This window comes from Cuculus canorus, chromosome 1 (genome assembly GCF_017976375.1).
Source record: "Cuculus canorus isolate bCucCan1 chromosome 1, bCucCan1.pri, whole genome shotgun sequence".
Lineage (NCBI taxonomy): Eukaryota > Metazoa > Chordata > Aves > Cuculiformes > Cuculidae > Cuculus > Cuculus canorus.
In genome coordinates this window covers 11,094,392-11,109,813 of record NC_071401.1, presented here as the reverse complement: position 1 = coordinate 11,109,813, position 15,422 = coordinate 11,094,392, and the positions used below count along the sequence as shown (strand labels likewise).

Sequence of the window (15,422 nt, the reverse complement as noted above, 5' to 3'; positions counted from 1 at the left end):
AGATTCCAAACACTACTTCTTTGGAGAGATTTTCAGCTGCCATTTATGGCTATTTGAAGTGTAGTTTGAGAAGAGTTATGTGCTATGCATTCTACTGGAAATGTAACGAAACATAAATTGAGCAAGTAAATGGTCTGTGTTGATTATTTTTGATTCATTAAGAATAACACAGCAGAATGACTACGGGAAAGAATAGCAGCATTTCTACATGACTGAGGCACGGGGACTTTTCTGAAGATTATGTCCAGATATGTTGAAAAACTATGTTAGAAACATTCAGACCAGCACAATATTAATTGCGGAGAAATGCTTTGTGTCTTATTCTTTTGGTATATTAGAAGTTTGAAGGAGAAAAGACAAAATACCGTGGACATGTGGATTATTTCAGAACAGTACACAAGAGAATTGAATATACCATCCAAAGACCACTTCAAGCACATTCAGCTCCTAAGAGAGCACTCAGCCAAAGGCGGCTTCCTAGCTGGGTTAAAAATAACACAAGAGGCATTTAAGTTATCAATAAAGTGTTCTGACAACAGATCATCTATTACACTACTCTAAAGACAATAATTAGACACAATGTACACTGCAACTGCCTTTTAACTATGCTTTCCTAGTCTCAAAAAACCACTGACACAACTAAAAAAACCCAAATGGCAAACTGGGATCTCTAACTCCTGTATATATTTTGAGAAAGTATAAAAAGGCTTGAGAAATCACTTGCTTACTTACCACTGTCTTGGAAATCTTTACGAAGAAGCTGAAGATTCGTGTATTTAAAAAAAAAAAAAAAGTAATACAGTCACCAGGGTAATATAAAGGAACTCTTCCGTGGAGGAAGGAGCTACCATGCAGTGTTTCCCTGAGGTTTGCTGCCCGAGTGTCCAGCAGTGAAGAACAACCTCTCTGGGCCAGTGAACCTCCTGGGCCTTTGCTGCACAAGTACAAGGCAAGGCTCAGAAGCTCAAAGGAACATATTGTTGAGGGCCACTTGTTCAACCATGGCTGGCTTGTCTCTTCCAAGTTGGTATGGTTTGGTGCCTCAAGACAATTCTCTCATTAGGCTCTGACAGAAAGTCGTCATTGGCTCAACACAGCAACGCTCCCTGGCACAGAAGGTTGTAGATAAGATCTATTCAGACAAGTCCAACATTTTTTAATACAGAACCCTCTTCAGTGCCAAGTGTTCCACATACGTCTCAAACGACAACAGCCCTGTTCTCCCCCACCGCTCAAAAACTTTGTACAGCACGCACGCCTGAATCTATCCTTTCTTTATTTTCACTGTATTTTGTTTAGCAAACAATTTATATGGGAAAACAGATTAAAATTTTCAAGGAAAGTGAAGTTCACCATCAGTCTTAAGCAACAGAAAAACACTTTGACTAAAGAGAGTCCTATATTCTACCAACTAAATCACAGAAAAGTGTCTCTGTTACCAAGAATTCCACTTTGGAGTTTAGCGATATGTAAGATAAGGATTCAAAATACAAGTAATTACAATGAGTAAACAATCTTACAGAGGGGAACAAATACGTTTCATTCAACGCAAAAACAGCTACAGAAAATCACATCTTGGCAGGTACTACATGCTGTCACAAATCCACGTGCTTCTTTTAAATACCATGCTTGTTCATTCCTGCTTGATTTGGGTTTCCACCTAGGAAACTATAATGGGTTGGGGGGGCAAGGAACAGGAGAACAAAAGCTACGTCTTACCCAGTTTTACGCAGCAAAAGGAGAGTTCTTGCACTTTGCAGCTAGGCGACACAGCAGTCAATTAGGAAGAAAATAATTTTGAGGAACATCTGAAGGCCATTTGCTTATTCTCCTTAGTTTTCCATTCCTAATAGATGGCAATCATAAACGCTTCCAGAGATTTCCTTCACTGTGCATTACTTCATATTCAACATTCAGGTACCTCTATATAAGAAAAGCAAGGCTTGCAGTCTTTGCTCTCTTCTGTAACTAGATGAGCACTTAGGGAGTATTACTTCCATGAAAAGGAGACAGGAAACTGACTGCATCTGGCTTTTCCCCATCTAATTTGCATGAAATCAATATTTTGCAGCCCAGAGGTTGGCTACTCTTGTATTTTCCTTTCATTGATAGGGGGAGGTGCAGAAAGGACTTAGTGGGGAGAAGTGCTAGGAGGGGACCAAAATTTTCCATCTTTCAGGACAGTATAAAAAGAAAAAGATTGTAATTCTCATGAAATATACAGCATTTACAGTCCTGGAAACTGGAGCCCTAGAAAAACATGGCAACAACAAGGGCTAAATTCCAGTCACTCATGGGCTGTCCTGGAATGACCACACTCATGGACAAGGGCATCATTCATGCTCCAGAACCAGTCTTTTGTGCCTTTTCTCATTGACAGCTTAGCTTAATGCACCAAACAAGAAAGGAAGACAGTTTCCCACAGACACAAACACGCAACTCACAGCCAAAATCAGAGTTTTGATACAGTTAAAATATTTTTGCCTTGCAAGATTTTCCTGTTTCTTCTCTGCTGCTCTTTACATCTCTCTACTTGATACCTTTGGTAATGTAAAACATCACTCATTCTTGGATTTGGTCTTGATTGCAGCCCTGTGTGCAAAGAGACCTGTGGAAACACTACCCACAGACCAGATAAGGACTACTATTGCCCGCATAGCTTCTACTCCTGTACACCTGTAAAAAGTGTCAGATGCGCCTCGCGTCAGAATACAACCAAGCCCAAAGTGACAACACAGAGAAATACATATGGTCAAGTTTTCACTGAGTGACAGTAATAATATGAACTGCTTATTTAATTTCACTGCTGTATCACCAATTCACACCTACTGAAGTAATTTGTGACCACAGGTCAACTATCTTCACCATCTGGTGGCTTGCGTGATGTGGTCTGTAATTCAACAGCAGTCACAGACCCGTGCACTGGGAAGGCAAGTTCACATCACGGAGGACATTTCTGCATTTGCTATAACTAGTCTTCTTACAGGCAGACCCATGCAAAGAGTCAAGGGCCAGTCTAAAACAGGAATACTTATCCCCATACATCACTAAGTGAGCTGACTGGTCAGGCAGAGAATCTTCAGAGAGGTACTCTGGCAGAGGCTTTGTCATGATTTAGTGCTTCCAAACTAGCATCACTCACTAACCAAAAAGTCCCTTAAATGCGAAAGTAAAAAACATTGCTTAAATGAGTACTTAAAGTTTAAAAACTTATGCCGCCCTCTAGACTCAGCTCTTGTTGAACATGTGTTACACATAACCAGAGCCTGACACACTTCCTGCGTTGGCAGGGAGATAGAAATGGAAAAGCTCACTGTGGCTTGTTCAAGTGATTTACAGCAAGGGGAGGGCGGGGAAAAAAAAATCACATATTTCTTCAATATGTTTTTCTACTATCGATAAATATGTTCAACATAAAACTAGTCTAAGCCACTTTGCACTAAAACTAGAATAAAGTAACACAAAGGTGGCAAAGTCAGTGACTGACACTTCAGTTAATCCTGCCCAACACCACCTGAGGGACAGGATTTACCTCAATTTTAGAGGTCTACATCTGGACAAGTTACCCTGAACTTTCTTCATAGTCAGAGGAGAAACACAGCAGGTTTTCAAAGGAGACAAAACTACACCTTTAAAGGAGCACAGCTAAAGCTCTTCACTCTGAGAAACCAGTTGCTGCCCCTCAAATAATGCTCACAACATCCTGCAGCAAGGACTTCTCTAGCTCAGCTACATGATATTCTCACCTAGCATTGGCATCTCCTTAAGGCAGATAAATCAGATCATAAATTACTTATTCCTTTCCACCACCTGCAAAGCAATTGTGGTTAGCTAGCCTGAATGTAGACTTGCTTAAACAGATTTAATCCAGAAAACCTAAGTAGAAAATAATGGCATCCACTTACCATGTCGGATGGAGAAGGCTCCTTCATCTATCTTTTGTCATGCATCAGTTATGTATCTTACAAAATAAAACACCTGGGCTTGTCTACAGTCTCCAACCATACACACAATGGATAACGAATCAAGGTTAGGCAAGCAGCTCTGTTTCTTCACTTTTCTAACCTTCAGGTCCTGTGCATGCTACGGTAATGCTCTTGCATCTCATAAAATCAGTGGTTTGGGTTGGAAGGGACCTTAAAGATCATCCAGTTCCACCCCCACTGCCATAGGCACGGACACCTCCCACTAGATCAGGCTGCTCAAGGCCCCATCCAGCCTGGCCTTGAACACCTCCAGGGATGGGGCAGTCACAACTTCCCTGGGGCAACCTGCTCCAGTGTCTCACCACCCTCATCATGAAGAATCTCTTCCGTATGTCTAATCTAAATTTACCCCCTTCCAATACAAAGCCATTCCCTCTCACAATACAAAGCCACTCCCCCTCATCCTGTCACTACTTGCCCTGGTAAGAAGTCCCTCCCCAGCTTCCTTGTGGGCCCCCTTCAGGTACTGGAAGGTTGCTATAAGGTCTCCCCAGAGTCTTCTCTTCTCCAGGGTGGACAACCCCAACTCTGTCAGTTTGTCCTCGTATGGGAGGTGCTCCAGCCCTTTGATCATCTTCATATATAAACCCACTGCAAATCCACTAATTCCTTGTATAATAAAGGAAAAAATTATTATGGAGGGAGCAAACAATCACAGAGGATGGGGCATGTGTTTATACAATACTTTGCTGGACCGCAGAGGGTCATCAGGAACTGTGGATCTTACTGTTGTCCTCAAAGAGGAGAATGGTTTAGTGGTCATAAACAGCAACGCAACAAAGATCTGAATCTCTGTTTCTCAGTGCTGCACAACTAAGCAGGTGATGCATGGGTCTGCTGTACTGGCTTCCTCTGTCCATAGAATGGACTAGAAGCAAGAAGCAACACAAGAAAGCAAATGTTTGAGTTTCCATCCTCTGGTTCAAGTTTTTACTGTATACAATCCAAAACCAAACACAGTGGACCTTAACAAATTTCCAGGCAATGCTACCTTTCTTAAGGGAAGTTGCAGCAGGCTCACCCACTGCTTCCCAACTGCAGATGGAAGGGATCCAACCCTTTTATAACAGCTGCTCCAAAGCTTTGAGCATGGTTAACTTCAGACATTCTCCTATAAATCAACGGCTAACTCAAAATAAAAGTTCCCACTGATAAAAGCTAAAGCACTAGCAAGCAAGAAGACTTAAGTACTATAAACTGCACGGAAATATCTGCCCATAAGCACAGGAGAAAATACCACCTGTCGGACTTAGGAGCAAGTATCTCACTGTCACCAAGTTTCCAGATCTGCAAGAAATATTTATCCAACTCAATCCCTTTGGCAATGTTTGCTCTAAGATGTTTTAAAAAATCTGATCCCAAATTACAAAGTATCTAGGAATTTGCAGCTCATTTTCACTTCCAACTACTTCAATTCTGTTCTTGCCTGATCTATAACTTATGTTAAAACATATGGCAGTCTATTTGCTAAAAATTCCCTCAAAAATACATTCCCTAAATCAATTATACAAAGTTTCAGATTTGAGATCAGGAAGGGGGTAGAGGGGAGAACCTAATAGTGCTTTGTTGCTTTTCTGTTGGAGTTGGTATTTCTTAGCTTCACAGGGAAAAAAAAAAGAAGAAAACTGAAGCAGCCAAAAGTTATTCAGAGTTAGTTTATGAAGTGAAAATTCTATAAACTGTAGTGGAAAGGCAATTCAATCTTGATTCCAAATACTGAAATGCTCAAAATACCTTGAAAAAACCTCCCACCTTCCTAAAGGTTATTTTTAAATACTTTGGAGAAAGAGTTAGGAAAAATACTGTGCATGCATTCAGTAGGAATCCCCAGTGGTTGTCTCATTTACCTCACTGCACACATGCGTGCGCACACACACAGAGTGTTAATTGCACTCCAAAAGAAAACTGCAGGCACAGACTGCAAGAAACGATGTGGGTCCTGCCCCTTGTTCTCTCTTCCTGATAGACGCCTACTATTCTTCTAAAAATTCCCCACAGAAAAGGAGAGTGCTAATTGTAGCTATCACAAAGTGTTTTTCCATCATCGCAGAAATTTAATTTCTAAATTTGAGTCAATGCACACACAGAGGCAGAGACCAAGTAGAGGTAGGAGTGAAGATGGATCCACATAGCAATTCATTCTAGCAAGGAAAATTTAAATACACACCAAAAGCATAGTCCCATAATTGGCAGATCCACTTCAAAATCTCGAAAAGCTTATTTTAAGTCTTTTAAAGCAAACTGATGTAACACCTTCCTGTGAGAACACCATGTATCAAGGCACTTGTCTCCCATACCACAATACACATTAGTTCCCACTTCAGGGCCTATTCTCTTGCATTTTCCAGGAACAACGTGGGACTTCTTTTTGTCCTCAGAAGAAATAATGCACTTAGTTCAAATCTCAGTACCTGTTAAGACTCAGAAGTTTGTGCTGTCTTGTGCCAATCAAAGCTGCACAAGACACTCAGGAGTATGAAGAAAGGGCTAGAACAGAGGACACTCTCATGCTACTCTATCAGTTAATGGTATGACCTCGTCTGCAGTATCAAAGGCAAGTCCACATGTTGGGAAGATCAAAGAAAATAGTAAGAACAATCAGAACCTTGAAAAGTCTCTTACAGAACTGTCATATGACAGAGATTTGAATCATTAAGGTTGGAAAAGACCTCAAAGATCATCAAGTCCAACCAGAGAAAATTGGACAAAGAATGACCCAGAGACAGGATGTCTGTTCTCCTCGGCTCAAGACTGGAAAGAAATTAGCTAATCACCACGCATAATAAATCTTCCACTTAGGAGCTAGCACTAGGCTCCAGGAACAAGTCCCAGAGCCCAGAGAGCAAACAGGAACTCACTAGCACTGACAGCAGTTGATTTGAGGATAGCTTGTGAGACTGCAGTTGCACTGGCAACACTGACACAAGAAGCTGTTCACAGGTAGAAGACAGATCTCCATCCTACCTCCCAGGCTTGTTCTGCTGTATCAAATACTCTCAGGAATGAAGAGAGAAATGGTTAATGCATTAATTCCTATGGAAGAGCTAAAGTAAACCTGTACTGGTGGAAACTGCCCCTTTCTCCCTATACCCTAACGCAAGCAGGAGCACGGGGATCTAATTTCTCCAGGCCTGCTTACTGTTGACAAGAAGCAAAGAGTAAAGGCAAGAAGCAGCTTTTTTGCCTACACATAACTGCATCACAACCACTCACAGCACCTCCTGCGAGAGCAAGCACAGCAGACTTATGCCTGAATTCAGGTCCCACAGAGTTGATGCAGGTTAAGAGCAAGAAGCATTTTGCTGTCAGAGACAGATGCTCACACTTGGCCTGCAATGCCTTTAAATAAGTAATTCTCTGCTTTACCATCTCTCCTTAGACACTACTCTAAAATAAAAGAGGCGCAGCATTTCTTCCAACCGTTCAGAACTTCAGTTTACTTCGAAATGAAAAAAAAAAGAAGAGGGCAGGCTGTGAAAAATCACTCTGCAAATTACAGGAACTGTGGCACAGAAAAGAAGTATGGGCTTCTATTGGCCTTCAGTAAACAATACATACACAACTTGTGCCTGAAAAAGAAAAAAGCATCATGCAACAAAGCAAACATTCCTCTGCGGACATTATTATTGATTGAGGAACAGAGGCCTTGTTGGATGAGAAACCAGACAAATCCAGGAGCAGGACTCCCTGCCCAGACTGCTGGCAATTCACACAAAGTGACAAAAGGAGGGAAAGAGTCACAAGAGGCAATCAGGGTTACAAGGAAAACATGTTAAGCCAACTTAACCACCAGGAAGGAAAGACAACCTCAATTCTAGAAAAGAAACGCTGCTTCATTCTCTACCGGTAAAAGCAGTTGTCAAGGATTGAAAAACTGTAAAAAGGCAGTTGAGTTGCGCATAGGAACTGGAAAAAGAAACCCAGTTATGCAAACTTCAGTAAAAAAAAAGAAGTAAAGAAAATAAATTTGCGTGTAAGTTACTTTTTTATATTATTATATAAATGGTTAGAGTTGTAGTAGTATTTGTAATATTAGGCATATTTGTATCAATTAATTACTTAGCCTCAGCCTAATGACTGTATGCTGGAGTAACTCAACACTGCAACTTCATGGAATAAAAACTTCAGACCTATTAAATACTTCTTCACCCAGACATGTGCTGAAGATTACTTTTTGTATCCATAACTAAAACCTGTTAGCTATAATTTTATACATAAACTGTCTCCACATACACAGACTACACATAAATCATTGATTCATTTTCAAGTTTAACGTGATATTGGCTAATAAGATGCCTTTAGAAAGAAACATTCACATTCTTGTCACTTACAAACAGGTGGACTTTCTGTTATTAATCATGGCCTACTGGGACAACACTCACAGGTTAAAAACATTGCAGTTGTCAAAGGAATTAATGTTGCATTTAGAGGTTTTAATGCCATTTTTCTGTGTTTAGATTATACAAAGATGATTAACCAGAGCTGAGAAATGCTAAAAGTCATTACTAGAATGTACCAATATTGACAGATTTATACTCAGGCATTTTTTTTTTTTTTTTAATAGCAAGGGTATATCAGTAAACCCATTGGTTTCATCAGAGGAACTTACAGATAGCTTTCAAAACTCCTAAGACACTGATCAAGAATTTTGGATTTATAATGAACAAATCTAATAACAGACTTAAAAGAGTCTTGTTTGGAACTTCTTATGTCAGAGCAATTTATTGTGACAGAAGATTATTTTAACAGCTTGGAGATAGCAATCTCCCTCTGAAAGAAGATACTTCCAAGGACTCGGTGTTTAAAAACAAGCAGGAGTTTTCAAGAGAGAATATCTCATATATACACACAACAGGACAATAAAAGGATATACAACTGCAGGTTGAGTATTTCACTTACTTAAAGCACTTAAAAGAAAATGGAGTTCCTTTGAAAATTCATTTCCAAGTATGGGTTTGTAGAGTCAGCTTTTTGAAGATTACAAAACTTTATAAAGAACGAAATACTACACTAGAGATTAAACTTCAATTTCTGTTTCACCTGTTTGACTTTGGGCCCTTTCATGCCTTGGCTATATAAAATTTGGCATTAATGTGAAAGCTGAAGACATTTTAACACATCCAAACTCACAGGAGCAACAAAAGTTCTCTGGAGGAGGCCACCATACATATATTTTTTTCTTTTTTAAGACAAAACATACATACCCTTAAGTCTGGAGAGAAGTTGTCCACCGAGGTTGAGACAGAGTCGGATGATACAGCAGAAGCAGATTTGGTGGGAGCAGAATGGTCCGAGTGAGAAGTGGAAGCGCTATAAAGGGAAAAACCACAGCGTATCAAAACCGAGTTCAAGAATGCTCAAAAGCCGACGAAGTATCACCACTTGCTTACAGTCGTATCAGGCATTTTTCACTATTTCTACCCTCTCTACTCTCAGTTACTTAGCCCTCAGCAGTGGCTTAAGAGAACCCATTTTACTCACCGTTGCTACAGACTACCATGAATTACACAATTCATGACCAAATGTTAGTTCAGACCACGCCAACACTATCACAATCAGAAGCTTAATCAAATCCTAAATCACAGAAACCAAGAGCCTCCATTTCAGGCTTTCAGATGGGAGATGTTAGTGCACTGTAAGGGGATGAAAACAGACAGACCTCTGAACGCACGCCAGCACAACTCTAACCACAACTTTACAGTGGCAAAAGAAATTCAGAAGAAAAATTCTTTCTATCACACACAACTTTGCTCCTTCAGGTGTAAGTACAATCCTCTGGAGAATTACAATGACTCTCCCACCATACCTCTCTGGTAATACAAAGTGCAATTTGCTAAATAACAAAGCAAACCAGAGAATTTCTTTTTCTATACAGCTTCACTAGTATAGCTGTAAGTAAAATAAACCTATTTTGTAGCATTTTTATGCTGCAACCTATCTTAAAGCCACAATTCCTTAAAATGAGCATTTGATAATAATACTCTACAAATTCCAGGTGACTGTAAAGAAAGATCCTCCATGGTACAACATTACTCCCTGAAGCCACAATACATCAGCAAACACTACGTGGACCAATTAATTCCCACACTCCTACAGACCTCCAGAAGGCTTTAGCTGGTTATAAAGACACTCATAAGGATCAGCTTGCAAGTCTAGCCTTCATCAAAGCAGAATACCTGCAGGAGTATTACCATTACTAGCTGTAATAATTAGACACGTGACAATCTAGAAGGAGCTACATCTGAGCTTCCAAAGGGCCCAGAAATCTGTTAATTGTCTGAAACTTGTTTTGTTGCTTGTCAACAGCCACCAAAAGGCCAAAATGCTCTGCTTTTACTGCTATTCATCAGAGTTTGGCAAAGTATTACACAGGTAGTGTTAAAAACGTGGACTACAAAACTGGGCTCTTGCTGGCAGTCAGTCCTTCCTCTCCGAGGATTAAAGAGTATTGGCAGCTCTTTCATCCTAAGAAGTAGAAACTTAGAAATGGAACCTTTGGGAAGGGTTAAAAATTATATGGAATAAATGATACTGATGACCCAATTGAACAGCACAATTTCACTGAATGCATTTGTTGTATACGGTTCAACGACTAATCATTCGGCTTTCCACTTTATCTGTTGCAGTGTTGCCAGGTAAACTCACGTAGTTTTGGATGAACAGTGGCACTTGTGCACACAATGCTGCTGATACAGCAACAGCCCCAGAATCAACCCAGGCAGGAATCTCACACTAAATTAACAAGAACTGAATCTGCAAAGACTCTCGTTCTTACAGACCAAAAGGCCTCACATAAACACCAAATTTGATACAGTTTCATATTACAACAAAACTGATGCAAAGTGTAGGTTGCTGCTGAACTTGCTTCTCACGTTCCCCTCTCTTCCCCCTCCTCTCAACCCAGACTGCACGCCCCTGCCACCTCCATTGCACTGCATGAGCATCACAGGATGCATAGTTCAATTTGCTGATCTGCTGGGACAGTAAACTATTAATAAACATGAGGAGATTATTCTGTTGGACAATAGGGCTGATTGGATTCATTACGTGGCCATATAAATCATCAGACACAGGGCACAGAGAGGGAGGAATCCTTGTCTGGAGATGATGAGGAAGGCTGAGAGCAATTCTGTGCACAGCAGCCTGCAGGCATGCTAAATTAGGCTTAGCACTAAACCACATTTTTACATTACTTTACTTAAACGAACTCAGACCCCTGCATGTGTTCACTGAAAATCCTCTCAGTCTGGTTTCTGCATGGTTAGCCTTCATTTTCCAAATGTTTGCTCTCATGTTTGCAACTGTTTAATTAATTTGATTTTTAAAAGGGGAGTGGGAGAAAAAAATATTCACATTTCATAGAATGGTTTGAGTTGGAAGGGACCTTAAAGATGACCTAGTTCCAACCCCCCTGCCCTGGACAGGGACACCTTCCTCTGGATCAGGTTGCTCAAAGCCTCATCCAACCTGGCCTTGAACATCTCCAGGATGAGGCATCCACTACTTCTCTGGGCAACCTGTTCCAATGCCTCATCACTCACATTAATTTCTTTCCACTGAGTAATCTAATTCTCCCCTCTTTCAGCTTAAAGCCATTCCCCCTCATCCTATCACTACACTCCCTGATAAAAAGCCTCTCTCCAGCTTTTCTGCAGACCCCCTATAAGGTCTCCTGGAACCTTCTCTTCTTTAGTCTAAACAGGCCTGACTCCCTCAGTCCGTCCTTGTACGAGAGGTGCTCCAGCCCTCTGATCACCTTTGTGGTCTCCTTTGGACTTACTCTAACAGATCCATGTCATTTCTGTGCTGAGGACTCCAGCACTTAACACAGTACTCCAGCTGAGGTTTCAGGAGAGCAGAGTAGAGGGGAAGAGTCAATTTAATTGTTCCGCAAAGTGGCACCGATTTATTGTACAGCAAGCCATAAGGAAATGGTACTTAAGGTTATCAATCAAAAGCAGCAGATACTGTAGATGTCTTTGTCGCTGGGTAAGAATTCTAACTCCTGTCCCTGGGTCCCTGCCGTGCCTTTTGCTGTGCTGGCTCCAGCCGGGGGAGCCAGAGGCTGAGAGTAAGCCTCCAGAAGCCATGCCCCTCTAGCTCCCTCACCTTTCACAGTCCAGAGTTTTGTGTATTTAAATGCATTTTACAGGTCAGCAATTCTGCTGAGTTTACAAGTCATTTAGCACAGCTGTAAATACACCAGCAGCTAACCTGGCCCGTGAGTACAGCACAGGACAGCTCACGCACTGAGCGAACATCACTAAGCCGCTGAGCACAATAACCTATTAATAGAAGCATTTGCAGCAAGAATTTCACATCCTTTAGTCATAGAAAAGGGAGCTGGGAAGGCTGGAAAGGTTTAATAGAGTGTGCTAGTCTCTCTGCCCTCAAGTTAGGGCAAGCTACACCCAAGCAGCTCCCAAGACCTGTCTGCCTAGCCAGCTCTTAACAGCTCACAAGGACCGAGTGCTAACTAAAGGATCAAAATCTCACGTTTTTCTGCTTACACAACTTGTCTGCCCTCATACATTCCCAGCGTCTACCTAATTACACAAGCAGTGATTATCTAATTATTGTAGATCAAAGGTTTTTATGAAATTGTGAATTAATTTCACTTCAGCCGGCTAAGGGGGGGAACTGCTTTAGGCAGGAAAAATAAAAAGGAAAAAAAAGAAAAAGAGAGAACCATAATCCATGGCCATGTCTGAGCTGTGAAAGTGTTTTGTGTTTATTGATCACACTTGGCTTCAAGTGGGTTTTAACGAAGGAAAGCATTTGCATTTTAGAAGTGGATTTTCAAAAGCTCCCTGCACCAGCATCACTCTGCTCCCACAGAACCCACCAGTGAAGCCTCCCTCCAGCAACAGCAGCACAAGCTTTTGGGAAGCGTTGCCTGCACACACAGCAAACAATACTGCTTGGATTAGGCAGCTCTGCACAGTATGCATAGGTTGCATATGTTTGGCTCGCTGCCTGTGTTCTCTCCATCCATCATTTACAGGGAGCCGGGATGGAATGAAGGAGCAGACAACTGAAATGCCGCTGGCTTGCAGTTCCTTCCTCTTATCATCGTCAGGCAGTTGCATGGCTCCAGCTCTGCTGGTTTGCAAACTAATTAACCTGATGTCCCTCATGCACATGAGAAGTTTATTAGCTCTAGTGGTTTAATCAATCTCGAGCTCTTCTCTGCTGCCAATGCAAAAGAAACGATCCTCAAACCACACAGTTTCATATGCTTCTGGCTAGGGAAAGGGGAAGAGCATCATGAGGCTGACACGCAAACTTAGAGCGAGACCAGAGCTTCCTTCATGCTTTGCCACTAGTCCTTCTGCATCATCTCAGTCAAATAATTTACTCCTGCTTCTGTCATGGCTTCTGCACATTATCCCAGTTTTTACCAATGTAAAGTTAAAGCTGTCTCATACAATATTTTTGGCAGCATGATGGGGTACTTCTGTCATCAGTCTAAAACACCAAGGAAGCCATGGAGGATGCTCTGTTCTCACAGGAACATATCCCCAACACCTGTGTTCAACCAGCGAGGCAACACAGCAAAACCTGAGGGATGGCCCAGGCACGCAGGTCAGATATAACTGCTGGGTTCAGGAGCACCTGACAAACACTTGAGAACACAGGTAGGTTTGGCCAGATTTCAGCAAGGATTAAAAATCACTGAGCAGTGCCAATCACTGCTAGCTGAACTTCTGATTCAATACAACTTAATAAATAGGCAAAACAACAATATTTTCTCTGAACCCCATTAAGATTCTAGGAAACAGCATATACTCAGGTTCACAGAATACAGGAAATAAAGCAAGTGCAGATGTTTCTGTGAGGAACTTGTAAACACCAAGAACATCCCGGGAGTGTTCATTTTCTCGTGCTTCAGGCCCAGGCAGGTCTGCACCATTCTTGCTGATGGATGTCTGTGTTAAGTGCCAAAAGAGACCCCTATAACAGTTCAAAAGCATCTCTAGGGAAAGTACCTTACTCCTGTTACTGCCATCCCCATTTACTCCTTCCTTCTTCCCCATGCAGAAGTGGGAAACAGGTTTAGGAGGCAACTAACACCAATATGCATCTTTCATCTTAGAAATTATTTTTATTATTTAAATGTATTTCTTATGCCAGATTTTGAATGTTAAATGAATCTAAATGAGGACTGTCTTGTCTCAATGGTCTTGTACAGTATCTGCACGCAGTATTAACCCCTTGGCTATATGGAATACATATATGCAACTAATAAGAGAATTACAATGGAAACCAAGCACAATGATTCAGCTCCTGATAAAGTGCTCATTCTTATTATTAGAACTACCTCACAACATGCCAGATGGTTTTCAAACATAATTCAGACTCAGACAGATGCCCTCTGGTGATTCTTGTTCAGGCAACCGAAAGGTATTACTGCATTTGTAGCAGAACTGAAGGTATGCTAGTATGCTTAACTTAAACTGTCAAAGATGTAAAGAAGCTGCAGACAGAAGTGTCTGAGACATGCAAACTTAGCCTGTTAAACTATGAAGGTGGAGGGGAAATATTTTTGGGGAAAGCAGCCCTTAAGTCTTAGGCCACTTCAAAAAGTGCCAAAGCCATCTGCGGCACTCTCTACCCTTGGATCACTGCAATCTTGTATAAGAAAGCCAAACTAAAACAATAAAAACTTGTAGTTGCCATTTGTTTTGCCAGCAGTTACAGAAGGAGTTTGATTATGAAGTTATTGCTTTCCTAGAGAAGCAACACGGAAGAAGAAAGTCCAAGTATAGCTTCTGAAGATGGTCATTTGACTGCATGAGGGTTTGAGCACAACACAGTGACCTCAGGTCAAGCAGAAGAGAAGCACAGAGAAGCAAAAAAAGCACCCAGCTTGAACTGTTGAGGCCCACAGCTTTCACCTGATGCAGACACACGCAACATTTATGCAGGACTGAGTGCTCCTCCCTATACCCTTAGACCTGTAGGAAATCCAATACAATGTTCTTTGTACTTCAAAAAGAGGATATTTTCCTTATCTGTCCCCACCTTCCACAGGAAGGAAAACTCCTAGGAGATCTCGACAAAAAGCCTTCTGTGAACATCAACCTAAGGGTAATCACACTATACAACCTCTTCTCTTCAGCCACGTGACCCAAGAAGAAAGTCACAACAACCAATTTCATGTATGACATAAAACTTCAACAACTTCTGGCAAAATATGAGACAAAGATCGTGATCTTATTTTAAGGGATGGTTCAGTCAAAACTTCCCAGCTTGTAATTGCTGACAACAGGCACTTTCAAGGCAAGCATCATGAAGGTGTGCCACTTTCTCTTCAGCAGGAACAGAAAAAATATACACATATTCCTTCTACTGTACTACTGTACTACTGTTTAGCAAGAACATGAAAATTATACACATATATACCTTCCTAAATATAAGAAACAATCCTTTGCA

General features: G+C 41.2%; 1 protein-coding gene across 5 annotated transcripts in view; it reads right to left on the bottom strand.

The window, feature by feature from the left end:
• Positions 1 to 15,422, bottom strand: part of MTMR2 (myotubularin related protein 2) — a 68,135-nt gene that overhangs the window by 36,240 nt on the left and 16,473 nt on the right. For 3 of the 5 annotated variants that reach the window (XM_054059730.1, XM_054059735.1, XM_054059745.1), the window contains one exon: positions 9,191 to 9,296. In XM_054059730.1, the coding sequence (XP_053915705.1) occupies positions 9,191 to 9,296 (106 nt within the window). Of the gene's footprint in view, positions 1 to 732; positions 875 to 1,719; positions 1,954 to 9,190; positions 9,297 to 15,422 lie in introns of those variants that run through there. The other 2 variants (XM_054059759.1, XM_054059767.1) reach the window with 2 other exon arrangements.